Source organism: Melanotaenia boesemani, chromosome 4, assembly GCF_017639745.1.
Source record: "Melanotaenia boesemani isolate fMelBoe1 chromosome 4, fMelBoe1.pri, whole genome shotgun sequence".
Classification (NCBI taxonomy): domain Eukaryota; kingdom Metazoa; phylum Chordata; class Actinopteri; order Atheriniformes; family Melanotaeniidae; genus Melanotaenia; species Melanotaenia boesemani.
In genome coordinates, this window is record NC_055685.1 from 13,870,989 (window position 1) to 13,887,691 (window position 16,703).

Genomic DNA, 16,703 nt, shown 5'->3' on the forward strand with positions numbered 1-16,703 from the left:
AGAAAGGTTTTCCTGCATTCTAGTATATTTCAAATAATTAAAAATATATTTGATATGATATATGATATATACCTCCTCGACACATTTGTGTGCTTTTAGAAGAAAAAAAAAAGATAATCATTGTGGGCCTTCAATAAAAAAGCAAACAATTTAGAATGATATGACAAAATGATGAATTCATATTTTTTTTAAAAATCACTTTAAAAGGTCCAGCTCTCCTCTTTTCATACAAATGAAAAAATACAAATTTTTCAGAATTTTTGACCAATTTTTCAAACTTTCTAACCCAATGTTCATGTACCTTATGTCCAAAAAGCCCAAGCAATGAACAATTTTGAATATTTAAAATGAACATTTTTTGATTGTGGTGGTACAGGCAGGGTCTGTGAGTAAAATGTCCAGAAGCATTAGTGTCTAAGTCAAGAGGGCATAAATGTCAACATGACAAAGATATAAAAGAACAACTGTGAATTTTTTCCAATGCTTTTTATTTTTGTCATAAAAAAAACAACAAAACAGTTAAAATAATGCAAGTAATGAAACAATTTCACAAATATTTACACAAGGCTACAGTGGCATGCCCTTGTGTGAATGGCTTTTCTGCTCTTTCAGCAGTCCGTCTGTGCTAAGTCCAAACATGCTTGGCACTTCCATGGTATCTCCATCCTGCATTTGCCACATGTGTATTTGTAGCAGTCAACACATCTTACAGTTGCGCAATTGTTCTTGCATCGATGGTTGACCTGACATTTTGCCCTTTTCCCAGGGCTAGGTGTGGGAGGTTGCTGCTGAAGCAGTTGCTCCTTATGTGCCTTCTTCTGACTCACATGAGAGTTGGCCAACTCTTTCGCGAGCTCAACCAGGAAGTCCACTCTTCTCTCCTGCACTCCGGTGCATTCCTTATGAAGAACATGAGCGTTCAGTGCCGCCATGTCGATCATGTTGTAGAACACGGCGACTGGCCATCTCCGTGTTCCTGCACGCACGCTGTACTCCCGCACCATCTGGTCCATCACATCCACACCACACTTTGTGGTGTTGTATTGTGTGACAGTGTTTGGCTTCCTTTTGGTGGTATTCTCAGTCTCAACCACATTGTGCATGCTGCTGAGAAGATAGACAGTCTTTTTCCGTTTCGGCGCATATACTGTGAGTGTTGCACCAGTGGTGGAAAACACTCGAGTGGTGAATTTAGTGTGGTCCTTCTGTCTAGTTGACTGAGGAATTTCCCGGCGAATCTTGTTGACTGTGCCAAGGATGGTGGTTTTCCGGCTAAGCAGTCGTTGCGCAAGGGACAGCGATGTAAAAAAATTGTCTGTTGTTACAGTTCTGCCCTTATCCATGAACGGCTCCATCAGCCTCATCACTACACTCTCAGAGAGTCTCTCTCCACTGGGACTACTGGGGTCCTTGCCAAGATATGGCAGGATATTGCAAATGTACTTTGATTTCAAGTCACAAGCCAGCCAAAACTTAATGCCAAATTTGTCCGGTTTTATGCCAAATTTGTCCGGTTTTGTTGCAATGTACTGCAGAAAACTGCAGCGAGTCTTTGTCGGGAAAAGCTGTTCATCAATAGTGATGTGTCGACCAGGGTTATAAGATCTGATGCAGTTATTGACAAAAGATTCCCACAGATTAGAAATTGCAGCAAACTTATTTGTCTCCACTCGCTCACTGCGTGTGAACATGTTATCAAAGCGTAGGTGTTGCATGATGTTTTGGAAGCGGTTTCGGGCCATAGTAGCAATGATTCGTGGGTTTCCCAGCTCTGCTGACCAATTGTCACGTAGTGATGGAACTTTCTTCACCCCCCGCAAGATAATAATTGCAATAAATGCCATTAGTTCTGGGAGGTTCATGAACCAATCTGCCTGCTCCTTTTGCCGTGCATGCTGAATGGTCCATTCTTGAATGCTACGAAGCATTTCAAGTGTTATAAAACAGAAGAAGCTTTGAAGACGAGTCCGGATACTTCTTCTGGCCTTAGCAGTTGGCTCTCCATCTGTGCCGTATGGTTCTATTGGGGTGAAATTGAGACATGTCCCCAGCTGTTCTTCATGCCACACTGTGCCATCTTTAGCCATCTCTGTCCTCTCACTTCCCAACCGAGCCCTCTTTTCTGGCAGTGGAGCAGTCTCATCATCTGCAAGGTAAACAATTTCACAATTTCAGAGGACGAAAATAGGATGTTTTGGAAATAAGATTAAAAAAATCCTTTATTTGTACAAAAATGGAGAAATTCCAGTGTTGCAACTCACAGTACAGGACAAAGCAGAAAGAAAGAAATTTGTCATACCAAAAAGTTCAATAATAGTTTCAAATCTTACCTGAAGACTGCTCAGAGTCAGAGTCCGAATCCAGCTGAATTTGTATCTCTTCTCCATCTGAGTCACAAGGGTTTGTATCGTTGAGGATCAGGTCCAATGCCTGCTGAGTTGTAAGCCGCCTCTGCATTTTGCTTCCTTCTATTTGTTGGAGGTGAAGCTAGCTACTATTTATCCCCCTCAGCCCACCATCCCCCACTGCCACAGAATTTACCAGACGTTTCAAGGTAACAAGGAGGGGCTGGATGCAATGGGTGCATTCCTCAGGTAATGGCTGCATTTACAAATGAAGAGATGCTAATTTTTGCCAGCAGAGTCGTCAGTTTGGACTAAAGGTCTTTCGACCCTTCTCTGGGACTTTAGGGAGATATCAAAATTCCTGGGACTTCTAGTGTTAAACTAACTGTAACTTCCTGGCATGTGAAACACATTGCCACAACTATTTTCTTCCAGTTATTCACAATCAACAGTTCCATCTTTATTCCAGCAAACGGCGCCAAACTCCATGCGTGCGTAACCGCGTGCGAACAGCGTTACATAGTGCTGCATTCACAGCACTATGTAATTTTCCACGTTCAACTTGGAATCTACGTGGAAATCAATTAAACAGATCTAATAATAAATTTAGCCAATGAGAAGCTTCTCACCCTGTTACAAGGTTTACTTATAATGGTATACCATTCGTTATTTTATATCCAAAAAAATAATAATTGTCTTATGAGATCATGCTAACCAACAACTATTTCTGAATAGTTTTGGTACTGTTCCGCCTTTATTCCTCGGGAACTGAACGTTTCCACAGAGGACACCGAGTAAAAGGGGCAACAAATTTGGAAGATAGCTCAATAAATAGTTTATCTCGGATATTGCTCTTAAAAAATAATAATGAAAGAATATATCTTGCGCTTGTATAAAAAAAAAAGCACTGCCCTTGTGCATTTTTAAACGTGAGAAATGAAACATTTAATATTTCCTTTGCAGTGTTCTACCAGAAGTACACACATTTCTGATAGTCCCTGAATGTATCTTGCATTTTTTGTAGTGGGGTGGGAAGGTAATTTGAGTTCTTCCGCGTTTACCTGAAGCTGCAAAGACTTTTTAATGTAGTTGATTTCCATTGAAATAACGAGGACATAAACAAATCTGTCCTTGTTTTGCTTGCATAAACAAAATATAGATTAAGAGAAGGGAAAAATCAGCGGAAGCAACAAGACTTAAAAAGTAAAGAATCTTAAGTTTGTTTTCGCTTTAGTTATATTCTAGGTCATCATGGGTTGTTGTAACAGCGCAGAGGTAAGTTAGCTAAAAGTCTGATGGTGATAATGGTTTCTTTCATTGTGTTAAGATTACAATTTGTATACAACGTAACGTCACGTCTTCCCCAGTAGCGGCTTCTTGTTTGTACGGCAACTCGCTTATTTGTGTGTCTGCGCTGTTGGGAGTCGCATTGGGGCAGCTATTTCAGACCGCTTTCCGTCAAAACCAAGTCGAGGATAACAGCTCCTGTGTGTTATTTATGCCTTGGCAGAGCAAACGTGACTGGAAACCGCTGGAGGAGCGCAGCTGCACAGATATCCTATGGCTCATCATATTTACGCTGTTTTGTATTGGGATGGTAAGTTTAGTGTTTTTGTTCTGTTTAGGTGTCCATGTTTTGAACCTGTTTTTCAAGTTGTGTTTCTTGTTGTATGTCGTTGAAAAGCTAAATTAAACACAAACTTAGCAATGTTGGGTTTTATTGTTCTGCTGCTGTTTGGCTCTATTTGACTAAACTAATCATCTGTTCTTTGCTTTCATGTTGCTTTAGTCAGCTGATGAGCTACAGATGAGTGAAACACCCCTTTAATGGCAACAGTTTCCTTCAGTTAACCTAAGTTTAGCTGAAACTGTCTTAAACAGATATCATTTCAACTTTTATTCAGTTTTATGCTGTTTTTAGAGTTTTGTATTGTGCTAAACAATGTTTTTAACACAATAATTACAATAAATAGGGTGTTATAACAGTGCCAAAAAATGGCAACAGAAAATTCAAAACAGTTTGGATGCATAGTAAAATGCAAAAAAGAACAAGCAATGCAAATCGATATTTTCTTCACAGTAAGCATTGAATTTTGAAGCACAGTTGTTGTGACGGGGTCGTGTTTGTCACTGTACATAAAAACCCTGCAACTGAGGAGACCAGATGCTGGACCAAAACAGACGTTTAGTCCTGTTTCACTTTGCCATTCAAATTGGTTCAAAACTATTAGAATACGGACTGGACAACTTCGCCAACGTATATTGTGTTGATGGAATTTCCTAACTTAAGAGGAACTGCTGTGTTAGATGTGCTTTTAGGATTCATTTGGTGTTATTTTTAGTCAAAATAGCGCCAGCTGTCTCTGTATTGCACAAGTTAGGAAATGCTACAAGGATGCAATGGTTCCTTGCAGCATGGCTTGTAATGGACTTTTTTCCAATTATGAGCAAACTAGCCTATATTTTTAGAAGAACTATGGAAACTTGAAATGAAATGTTACTACAGCAGCCCAGAAGGGACTTCTTTAGGTATTTTCCATTTTAAACAGCCGCTGCAGCTCTAGTGTAGCTGGGTCACTTGAACGTGCGTTTTTAAAAGTGACAAAAGTCACATTATTGTTTAATGTTTTCTCACTATCACTTGATTGAAGCTCAGTGCGTGGACATGCTCATCATTAGTCACTCAGACATTTTTTTTTTAGAAATATAGCTGGCTGTATTGCTTTTGGATTTTAATCTACAAAACTTTAGGTCACCATAAACAAACCTAATACTATCATTTAAGAAAAAAAAAACTGAAAGGGTGAAGACACACTTTGAAAAGCTGTTGCTTTCAAGAGAAACTGGAGACTTGGTGGTAACTTTATTATTTTCTTAGTTAAGGTAGCTGCTTTATCCTGCTAGCTGACAGCATAAATGGTATTGCAATCTATCATGACACGATCACCCGAAGAAGAATTTAAGTCTTTGTACAATTCATAATAAGTTTAATCTGTGTGATTTGCAGGCATGTATTTGTGGCTTTGCCATTGCCATAGGAGGTGCCACCAGGCTAATCTCAGGATATGACAGTTATGGCAACACCTGTGGTCGCAACAACACCAAAATAGAGGGTGTACCCCTCAGTGGCCGGGACATGAGGGACAAAAAGTAAGTTTTTACAGATGAGGTAGCGCTGAAGTCTGCTCACATTTTAGTCATACTTTCTCAGATACTCAGCCTAATGGCAGCACTGTGCTCTACAGCTAAAGCGTATCACATTCTCAGATGCATAACAGATCTCACTGACATATATCCTTTTATATGACTGAAGAAAATCTTAGTTGATGTGATGTTTTTACCATTTGACTTTGATTTGTATTCCTTCTTTTGGTCTGGAGCTCTCCATCAGCAGAGGCTGAAGGCTCAGTTTTTCTGAAACAATGGGTCATGCTTCATTGATGGGCTGATTGCCCATGGGGGCTTTGAATAAAAGGCGTTTCAGCAACAAAGAAGGATTTGTTAGACGGGGGTAGCAAATGTCACCATTTTAAGTTTTCTGCCTAGACTAAAATGTCCTCATTGGCAAACAGAGATTTTCATGGGGTTTCTTATTTTGGATTGTATGGGTGTGGCAGTACAGCACGTTCCTTAAATCTGCCATTTAAATGTTGTCCTACTATTTTCTTCTTTGTTCAGGTATGTTTTCTTTCTAGACCCTTGCAACCTTGACTTCATCAACAGGAAGATAAAATCCATTGCCCTCTGCGTCTCCACATGTCCAGCTACTGAACTGACGACATACAATGATTTGAAGCAGTTTTCTCTTAATAATGGTGAGAAAACCTTACAGGTGGAAACATTTCCAGGAAAAATTGATCTTGGTTACTTTAACTGCTACTTATCACTAAGCTCACACATGAAATATCATAGTGCTAAAACTAACCTGGTCCACATTGTTATGCCAAAGACAACTTTGATCTGTCAGGACATGGGAACATGTAGAAGTTTCCGCTGGTGTCATTTAGATCCTTTAGGCTGTAGGATGGTATTTCTTGGAGACATCTCAGGAATGTTCCATTGGACTGAGAATCTGGGAGTTGGTCCGCTTGTGGGCTCTTTGTCATCTTCCATGAGCTGATACTGGTCAGTTTTTACAGTGTAACAGGTGATGTAGTTGTTGTTGCTGAACTCAGGGACTTCTGTTACCACCTGATATGTTTGTCCAAGATTTCCCAGCAGAATATTGCTGCCAATGAGATGATCAATGTTATCCACTACATATATGGCGTGTTGTGGGTATGATGTGTATTAACTTGTATTTGTTAATACAATAAGAATATATACAACTGCAGAGAAGTTTATAAACTATTTGCTGCTGCTTTATGTGTCCTGTAGTTGTCATAGACACACCATCATCCTCCACTCTGTAACTCTTTAATATTGTTAGCATTCAGATAGCAATATTTGTCAAGTTTAGCTATGATGCTCTCATGAGCCTAAACAATAAGTGTGTTTTTTTATAAGATAAAATGAATGTGATTCATTATAAGACGAAACACATTCACATTGCATGAGCAATGTAGTAGTATATGAGTATGAAAAAGGAGCGATTGAATAATGGGTTCAATGTAAAGAGCTTTGGAAGCCTTGAAAAGCACCATAGAAATCTAATTTATTGTTATATAAGGAGGAATTTGAGCCAAATGTTGGTCTTTATGGACCATTGGCAGGTCTCTTTCACCCATCAGGGTGATGGATGCTGATGTGATTGAGATTATGCCAGCCAGTGATTGCTGGCACATGAGTTGATATTGTTCAATGAATCCATAATGAAGGATTCTGTTTCTCAGCCCAGCAATACTAAACGAATTCAAAGGAAACCTCTTGGTCAGTTACTCTCTGAATGCAGCTGTGGTTGTGACCAGAAGCTTTGTATTTTGGGGCAGTACCATAGGATGTGAGCTAGTGTGTTCACATCAATGAACTTCTAGCCACTTGGGTTGCTTCTTAGCTTAAGCAATAATAATATACACACAGCCAGCGTGTAACCTAACATAAAGGAAAAATAATCCTATGTACTAATCTGGGTTTTTTGTTTGTTTATTTCACTAATTAATGGAACATATTTGGTTCTAAAGTTTAATCAAATTGTTGCTTTTTCTTTCTGCTTTTAGGCTCTGACCTCTGCTCCTACGATATTTCTCCTACAAGATATGTAAGCCATCCAGACAGATTCACCAAATGTCCAAAACTTCCTTCTCTTCCAAGGTAATTAATAAATTCCATACATTTATTGGTTAGGGTCTAGTGCAGGACTTTAGCCCAGGACAGTAGATTGCAAGTAATGTCTGGTACCATTCAAATACAAATATGTCCCTCACTGGATCAGTAAAGCATAGCTAGCTATCTATTAGGACTTCAGAAGGTTATAGTGAAATCTGTGGGTGCAGAATCTTAAAACCAACACAGTAAGTAGCATGTTCATATCTTGTATTTATAGGAAGAACTTTGGATTAATTTTAATGTATATTTTACATTTTTTTTCTCAGTCATTGTTTTAGAGATTGCTCTGTAGGACCTTAAGGGTAATCCACATAAATCCATATGTAGTCTTTTACACATCCATCGTGTCCTGCTGTTTAGACGTTTCTCTCAAAATAAGTGAACTAGCATCGTTTATCTTTTCACTGTTTTCAGTAAGCCTGTGCCGGTGTTCCACCGCTGTATTCCCACGGACATCAGCTGCTATGCCGACTTTGCGCAGGCCTTCATCATGTTTGTCAGTGACAACACTGTGCTGCGTCGAGTCATCGCAGGAGTGATGGCCAGCAAGGAGATCATCATGGGTCTTTGTGTTCTAGCTTTAGGTATCGCACTTTCTTCCACCTACTGTATGCAACACAAACAGCATCTATCATAAGATATTTACATATTTTTCGGATTACTTGTTTTCATATAAAGAAAACACCACTGCTATCTAATTTGATTTCTGCTGCCCCACTGCAGATTGAGTAGGAAGGAAACTAAAGGGGAGCTATTTTTGTCATTTGAATGAAAAAAAAAAAAAAAAAAAAAAAAAACAGGAAATGTCTGAGTGGTTACAGACATCATATCCTCTGAAGTTTCAGCCTGCAGGCAATCATTTAAGGTCTGCTCCAAGACCCCACCCCCCACCCCCCACCATTGGTACAGCAGAAGAGATACAACAGATCCCATGTCAGCTTTAAACGTCTTTAATCTTAGTTATTTAATCCAACTGGTCTGGGTTTTGGGATTGATTTATTCTTGGAAAGACATTTTTTTTCTTTTTCTTTTCTTTTTTTCAGGGATATGAGAGATGTTTGTCATTCACTCTTTTATGTTTCTCTTTTCCAAAGATATGAATATCAAACTAATACAACAGTACAACACACTGCATGTGGTAATATTTTTATCTAGCCACGTTTTACCCGGCCATAGAATAACACAAGCAAGTACAGCAGCTTGACTCGACTTTTTCCACACCTATATAATGTTTGCTATAGTAACATGATGCACTGTGGGTTTTATTTCTGTGTTGCAGTTCTCTCTATGATCATGATGGTGGTTATTCGTTACATCTCCAAAGTCCTGGTGTGGATTCTCACAGTTCTGGTAATCATCGGCTCTTTAGGTAACGTGCTGTTTTCTGTCACATTCCACAGAGAGAAGGCTACAGTACGCTGTTGTTCTTAGAAATATATCCTTTTTATAGGTGGGACGGGAGTCCTCTGGTGGCTCTACGCAGATCACAGGAAAGCCCTGGAAAGTAATGCCACATCAGTATTTGGAAAGGAAGTGGCCACAGACAATGTTAAAGCCTTGCTTGTGTACTCAATTGGTGCTACTGTTTTCACGGTATGTCTGCATGCTCAGGGGCTGTACGTAGGGATGAGAAGATAACATTATCTGCATGTGTTATTTTAATGTTATTTTATTTTATTCTTGTATTTTGTATTATAATGTATATTGGTTTATTTTATTTTAATGATGGCCTAGACATTTTATCTGCTTTGCTTTGTGCAGCACTTTGGCAATAATAATAATAATAATAATAAAATATCTTTTCTTTTCCTGGCATGTCAAGAAATGCTAAATGATTGCATGAAGCTACCACAGAGCTTGTTTAATCTTTCAGGTCATACTCCTCTTGGTGATGTTCTTCATGAGAAAGCGTGTGGCTCTCACCATCTCTCTGTTCCATGTGGCTGGTAAAGTGTTCATCCACCTCCCCCTGCTCGTCCTGCAGCCTTTCTGGACCTTCCTCTGCCTCATGCTCTTCTGGGTTTACTGGATAGCTGTGCTTCTCTTCCTCGGGACCTCAGGTTAGGAGGAAACCTTGTGGGGAACAGTGGTATTGCCATGTTGTCTGTGTGAATGTTTGGCATTATTCACTACTCTGAATGCTCATCAGTGTGTATCTGCTCAACAGATCTGATTGGTCAGTGGTACAATCCCCAAACAAACAGAATAATTAAGTCTGTGACATTTGGTCTGAGTTTCATGGCATGACTGAACTCCCACATACATTCAGAATCTTGTGCCAGTCTTGTGATGTGGAGGATGTGGTATAAGAAGCACTTTTCTTTTCATCTCCCGCTTCTCTTGATTATGAAGTAGTATTAAAATAAAAAGGACACTTTTCTTCCCTGTTTGGGTGTGCTGAGCCTTAATGAAAATGTCTCATAATGATTTATGATCTTTTTGTTGAAATAATTCTCCAGCAATGAAAACTAATTGCTGCTAATTTTTCCATTAAATTATTCAGTCTAAGTAAATTTGCTTTATTGCAAATGTAATTATCCCTTATATTCAATGAGTTGGAAAAACCTCTATTAAAAAGGAAATGCTACTCAATTTGATTTAGAAAATGAGCTCAGCATGAGAAGGGAACTCATAAATTATGCTGCCACATTTCAAGCTCATGAAGACAAAGTAATAAATAATTGTCAAAAGAACGTCATTTTGCATGCATGGTGCAAAAACAAAACCAAAAAAGCAAAGATGTATAGAGTAGACTTCTGCATATGCAAAAGGTTTTATTTATTTATTTTTTTTCTTGTAAAGCACTGAACAGAAACATCTAATCCAAACTCTTGTTTGTTTGTCGTTGCAGGGACACCAGTAAAGAACAACTCCACAGGTGTTGTTGAATATGAAATGCAAGGGCCTCTTCAGTATATGGTGTGGTATCACGCTGTTGGCCTCATCTGGGTGAGCGAGTTCATTCTTGCTTTCCAGCAGATGACCATCGCTGGAGCTGTGGTCACTTACTATTTCACTAGGTAACAATAAAGTAGCTCAGCCTTTCTTTCCGTGTTATATTTGCTGTTATGTTTTTTTTTTTATGCCATTTTGTTTTCATTACTTCTTCTCTCCCTGCATGATTTATTTAAGGAACAAGTCCCAGATGCCAGTTACCCCCATCCTTTCTTCCACGGTACGGACCATCCGCTACCACCTGGGTACTCTGGCCAAGGGCTCCTTCATCATCACACTTGTCAAGATCCCTCGTCTCATCCTAATGTACATTCACAGCCAACTCAAAGGAAAAGTGAGCTGTGAATTATAGATTTAAGCCTAAAAAATGTTTGTTGTTGAGATTGTTTCGTTTGTGTAAATTTCTGTATTTCTGACAGGAAAATGCCTGCGCCCGATGCATGCTTAAAGCCTGTGTCTGCTGTTTGTGGTGTCTGGAGAAGTGTTTAGCATACTTAAATCAAGTAAGTAATCACACGTAAGTGTTGTGAACACAGTGTGTACAAGTTCCCAAACATTTTCCATGTGTGTAACTCAAAGATTTACATTTTGTTTTCTTATCTTACTGATATGTTTTTCTTTTCTTCTATTCACATGATAATAGTAGGATGTTGTAACATACCTGACATGTTTCAACTGTCATCTTCTATCATTTTCCATGTCTGCTAATTATTTTAGAATGCTTATACAGCAACAGCCATCAACAGCACTAGTTTCTGTACCTCAGCCCGCGATGCTTTTGTCATCCTGGTGGAGAATGCACTCCGAGTGGCAGCCATTAACACCGTGGGCGACTTTGTCCTCTTCCTGGGAAAGGTATATACTCATACAGTTCTTACTGTGTGTTCTGTTGGGATGTTCTAAGGAAAAACTGGGAAAATATACTGGAACTAGCAAAACTATGCATTTCTATTCAAGATTGCACAGCATGAAATGTGAAAAGGTTAACACATTACTTTAAAGGGTAGTGATACAGTTAGTCAGGATTGTGTTTACAGCTTGCACCTGCTTCCTCCAAATCACAATTATATATATATTTTTTTTTCCTGTTTATGTTGCCACCTTAAGCAGTTTAATGTTTTCTAAGAAGTTTTGTGTCTATGTCCTCAGGTCCTCATAGTGTCGTGTACAGCTTTTGCTGGCATTTTGGCTTTAAACTACCAGAGGGACTATACTGTGTGGGTGCTTCCTCTCCTCATCGTGTGTCTCTTCGCTTTCCTCGTGGCCCATTGTTTCCTTTCTGTGTTTGAAAACGTGGTCGATGTCCTCTTCCTCTGCTTTGCTGTGGATACAAAGTATAATGATGGCAGTCCTGGACGCGAGTACTACATGGACAAGACCTTAATGGTGAGATGGGAGTTGATATGTGTATAGACATTGTTGTCATGGTAATTCCAGGCTTCAGTGGAAAGACATACTTGAGCGGAAGCTTCCAGCTAATCATGAATACTGTCTATAAGATTTTTCGGGGAGAATTTATTTATGAATAACTGAGTATATGTAGGGGAAAAGGTAAGTTAAAATTTGACATTTAAGATACAAATGTGGAGATATTTTTCACTCCAAGTCCCAGTCTTACTCTTTACAATTAGTCTTATTACCTGTTTACAAGAACCATATTAAAATAATTAAACAAATAACTTAAATAAGTAAATATATTCTAAAATAACTGTTTACTCTCTCAGGAATTTGTTGAGAACAGTAAGAAAATGGGTCGGTACCAGCCAACTGACGGAGACGGCCGGGAAATGAAGTCCATGGTGAGTTGAAAAGTCTTTCACTTTACTGTCTATTGTGGTTTAAAATGTTTAAAGGTCGCATATTATGCTAAATTTACTTTTTGAAGGTTTTCTAATGGTCATATGTGTCCTCATAGCCTGTGTATGAGGCCCAAAAATGAGAAAAATCTGTCTCCTCTCTTACTTGCTTGCTCAACTTTTTAGCGAATGTGTGCTCAAACGGGTGAATCTGAGATCTTTTCCTTTGTGACCTCACGAAGGGAAATAGCCACTGCCCCCGGTAGTGGATACTGTCATTGACCCGCTAGCTGAGCCTGCCCTCTAAAATCACAGAGCGGACACCAGCCAAAGCCGGAGCCTCTCCCAGAGAGGCGGGTGGAGTGGGCATGGACAGGCACCACTCATGAACATTTAAATGTTCAGACACAGAAACAGCCCGTTCTTATTAGAGCTCACTAGAGCCACATTTGGAATGGCTGAAATTAAGGACCAAGGCTGAATTTGGGGTAATACACTTTGAAAATAATGTTGTTCAACCTCTGACACCCACATGAAATTGTTGAAAAAAATGTATAATATGGGACCTTTAAGTTAGCAAAAAAAAAAAAAAAAAGAAGTAAAATAATACTTGTGTGTGATTGTATCAAGGTGGATTTTGATATATTTATTTTTTATCTTGCAGAGGGGTGGAGGAACTGTAGCTTGACCAAGCATCAGAGAAAAAACACTTAAAACTGCTTGAAAACACTCAATGTAACTCACTTTACCAGCATTAAACTCAAGAATATCAGTAATATAATTTACTATGTACAGACGTTTTGAACAGTTGCAGCATGAGTCTCACTAAGCGTTCAGTTTCTAAGAGAAAATGTTATTAAATTTAGACATTAATAGATTATGGTGAAACATGTGTAGCAGTTGTTTTGTGATGAAAATGATGGCGTTGTTGTTTATTGTTGTTTTTCTGTTTATCTGAGACTTCCATTTAAGTGTATTGTTAATAATTCTTGCAGTTTAAACATTTTTAAAGGTGTGCAGTTTGTTTGGTTCTGTGTATATTTTAAAAGAAGTGGCTAACCATTGATTTCATATTTGTCTGTTTTTCAAGAAAACAAGTTGTAAATGACTTATTAAAGTTTTTTGTATCTAAATAGTATTTAATGTGATTTTTTTTTGTACATGTATGAAAAGCATCTGTCAAACTTACTTTTGTCACATTTGGTGCCTACATTGTAAAGGTTAAAACTGTAACCTTGGATTTGAGACATTTTGGTGTGTCTTGGTGCTGGCATTTTGGGGAACTCGATGCAACAGATTATGTCCAGCTACATGTATAGTTTTGGTCAAAGTTGAGTTAAATGCTGTGCAACTGATAACAGTCATTCTGTGAACAAGTTTTGAAGATGTCACTGGTACTTCCTCGATCCCGATCTGTGTTGCATTGTTTGTATGTATACATAGATTTTTATCTTGCTTGCTGGGTAGCTAGGTAAGATAAACATAAATACAGAATTTAATTATTTACACACCAATGAAAAGTATTTTATTTGAAAAGACACAAAGGAAATATTCAAGACGCGTATTTGTAAAGCAGAAGTGTGAGACAATAACAAAACATGAGAAGAACTAACATGTTTTTAGATTTTAAGTACAAAAGAATATATCAGATTGTGGGTTCTTGTTCTCTTTTATTATCCCCAAATGAAATGTATGCATGCAATTACACAGCCGTTGAAATCTATTGATATTTATTATAAACATAAAAAAGGGAATTCAATGTTGCTGTGCTTCAAATTAATCTTCAGCTGTATTGACTATGTTTAACCACCAGAGGGCAGCATTTCCTCTAAAATGCTTTAGCATGATTTGCAACTCATCGGATTATGTTCTGTTAAATGGCCAAAAAAAAATAAAAAAAAATAAATAAATTATGCTGACATCCTAACCTCTCATCACTTTTGAGTCAGTTCACACTTAAGGACTGAATTGATTTTTATTTATTATTATTATTGTAAAAAAAAGGCCTTAATGAAGCTGTTTGCATCTTTTAAAGATATAGCACAGAGATTAGTCACGACTAGATTAAACTATAGAATTCACATTTCCCTTATTCAAAATACTAAAGTTATAACACTTTGTAGATGAGAATTTTCTGTGGAAGTAAAACACTGGCCCATAAATCTGCTTCCCATCAGTGTCTCCTCGCTCTATTGATCAATACAATAGTGTTTCATCCCTTCCATTCCAGTGTTGGATGGCCAAGAATTAAACCACTAAGCAGTTAGTAGTTATTGATGGGAAAGCTCTCTGCGCACTGCTGTCCACCTCCATAAAACACAGGAATCCAGAGGAACATGGCTCGATGGGCAGCCAATGAGTCACCCCAAGATGATTTCTGTAAATGCAGCACATCAGCCATTACTGGAAGCTCATAGCCAGTGGATGAGAATAAAAGAGGGAAATAGAGATATGGCTGTATGGATAAGAATTAGAGTGTACAAGACAATCATTTGCTTCTTGACCCAAACTTTACCTTACTTAGTGGGTTATTGTCAACTGCCATTAGACATGTCCTGTCAACTTTCTATACTTAAATCTATTGGTTGTGCTGACACAGGCACAGCCAGCTGCTACGTGTGTGTGTTTAGCAGAGTATGTAATGACCAACATCAATGTAACCATTAAAGTGAGACTTTCTGCCTCTTCAGCAGCTGAAAGCTCAGCTCAAGCATTTTTAGTTTATGCCAACATTTCCTACACAAACTAGAATTAAATGATGTGAAGAGGCCCCAGTAATGCTGCCGACACTGAAACAAAATAAGGCCTTTAAATGATAAAAAAAAAAGACTGCTTCAGATCTTATTTAATACAGCAGCAAACTAATTGCTATGTGATGATACAGTGGTGTATAGATGCTCTTAGCAGACCATGTAATTTCTTCCTCTGCCTGCTTCTTATGTCCTGCCTAATGCCTGGTTCCCACACATCAGTGTGTTTGATATTTAATTCCATGCGATTTGACCAGTTCGGGAAATTAATTTAATTCTGGATCACTGGAAACCTCATTGCAGTAATGGGAGGTTATGTCAGCTTTTTATTTAAAATGTGAATGGTATTAGCCACAGCAACACAATGGATAATAATACAAAACAAGCTAGTTGGTTTATCTGCCTGGTGTGTTTTGGGGCAGATAAAAAAAATATACAACAATAATAAATTATTATTATATATAATATAATAACTTGGTTATTTTTTTGTTTTTATATAAGATGGCTCAATATGACTGAAAATATTAAATTAAATGGAAAATATCCCCTTGTTATCATTAATATTTTTTATGAATAATTATTAATTCATTCACAATCAAGTCTTGTTCTGCTGGGTGATGGCAGTTGGCAGGTAGGACCTCCTGTACTTCACGCCTTGTAGTGAACTTGGAGATGTTCATCAGTCTTTCTTTCTCCGTTAAGTGGAGGGTGTTAAGAATTCAGCAGTTCCAGAGTTATCCCCAGCACAGAACCAGCCTTCTTTATCAGTTTTTTCAGCTCTTTAAGTCTCTGACTCTGATGCTGCCTCCCCAGCAGATGCTGCAAAGCTGATTGTACTTCCCACAGCAGACCTATAGAAGATAACACCTCAGTGCAGTCACAGAAGGATCTCTGCTTCCTTAGGAAGTAGTCTGCTTTCTCCCTTCTTGTAGATGCTTCTGTGTTACATTTCCAGTCTAGTCTTCTGTCCACCTGATTTCATTTGTATTCCTCCATCTCTTCTTCGAGATGTAAACGGCACTTTGTTTACTCCTGTCCCTCCTGAAGTCAGCAATCCTTTCTTTTTTTATGTTCAAAGTGAGGTGTTTATTTCCACCTGTTCCACAAACTGACTGACCAGCTTCTGTACTCAGCTTCTTGTCTTTGTTCACTGATTCACCCCACAACTGCAGAGTCCTCAGAAGGTTTATCTGTGGATGACAGGACTCAGCTGTATTGGAAGTACAGTGTGAAAAGAAATGGTGAGAGTACAGTTCCTGGTGGTGCTTCTGTGCTGCTGATCACCAGCTCTAGTTTAGTCATAAATCCAGGTGGTTGTGGAGGTATCCTGGATTTAAAGCACTTAAAAAATCAGAGCATATGATCCTCACACTGCTAGGTGATTTGGACGGAAAATAGTAGAGTATGAATACTACACTTTTTGCTGGTTTAATATGTTATTCTGACAACACCTATGTCACATTTTTTTCAATCTAACAAATGCAATTTTTAGAGCAATTTGCTCATTGGAGCTCCAGAAATTCCCATGAATGGACTGCTGACTTACTGCTGTTTTGACAGTTTGCCGCAGCTGCGCAGGCTGTAACTACTTG

General features: G+C 38.4%; 1 protein-coding gene across 1 annotated transcript; it reads left to right on the top strand.

Annotated features, from left to right (window-relative positions):
* The first annotated feature begins 3,379 nt into the window (after positions 1-3,379).
* On the top strand, positions 3,380-13,499 carry LOC121638869 (choline transporter-like protein 1). Its single transcript, XM_041983908.1, has 16 exons — positions 3,380-3,620; positions 3,856-3,942; positions 5,353-5,495; positions 6,024-6,160; positions 7,502-7,595; positions 8,025-8,194; positions 8,890-8,979; positions 9,061-9,203; positions 9,484-9,670; positions 10,462-10,630; positions 10,743-10,899; positions 10,985-11,068; positions 11,283-11,420; positions 11,715-11,951; positions 12,290-12,364; positions 13,026-13,499. The coding sequence occupies exons 1-16, from the start codon at positions 3,597-3,599 to the stop codon at positions 13,047-13,049; spliced, it is 1,959 nt and encodes a 652-aa protein (XP_041839842.1). The 5' UTR covers positions 3,380-3,596; the 3' UTR covers positions 13,050-13,499.
* The last annotated feature ends 3,204 nt before the right edge of the window (positions 13,500-16,703 follow it).

Excerpts from the sequence above, each read along its gene's own strand:
- LOC121638869 (XM_041983908.1), top strand. The coding sequence starts at position 3,597 with ATGGGTTGTTGTAACAGCGCAGAG. Across the intron at positions 10,631-10,742 it reads GTCACTTACTATTTCACTAG|GAACAAGTCCCAGATGCCAG; the intron begins GTAACAATAAAG and ends GATTTATTTAAG. Across the intron at positions 11,069-11,282 it reads GTTTAGCATACTTAAATCAA|AATGCTTATACAGCAACAGC; the intron begins GTAAGTAATCAC and ends TAATTATTTTAG.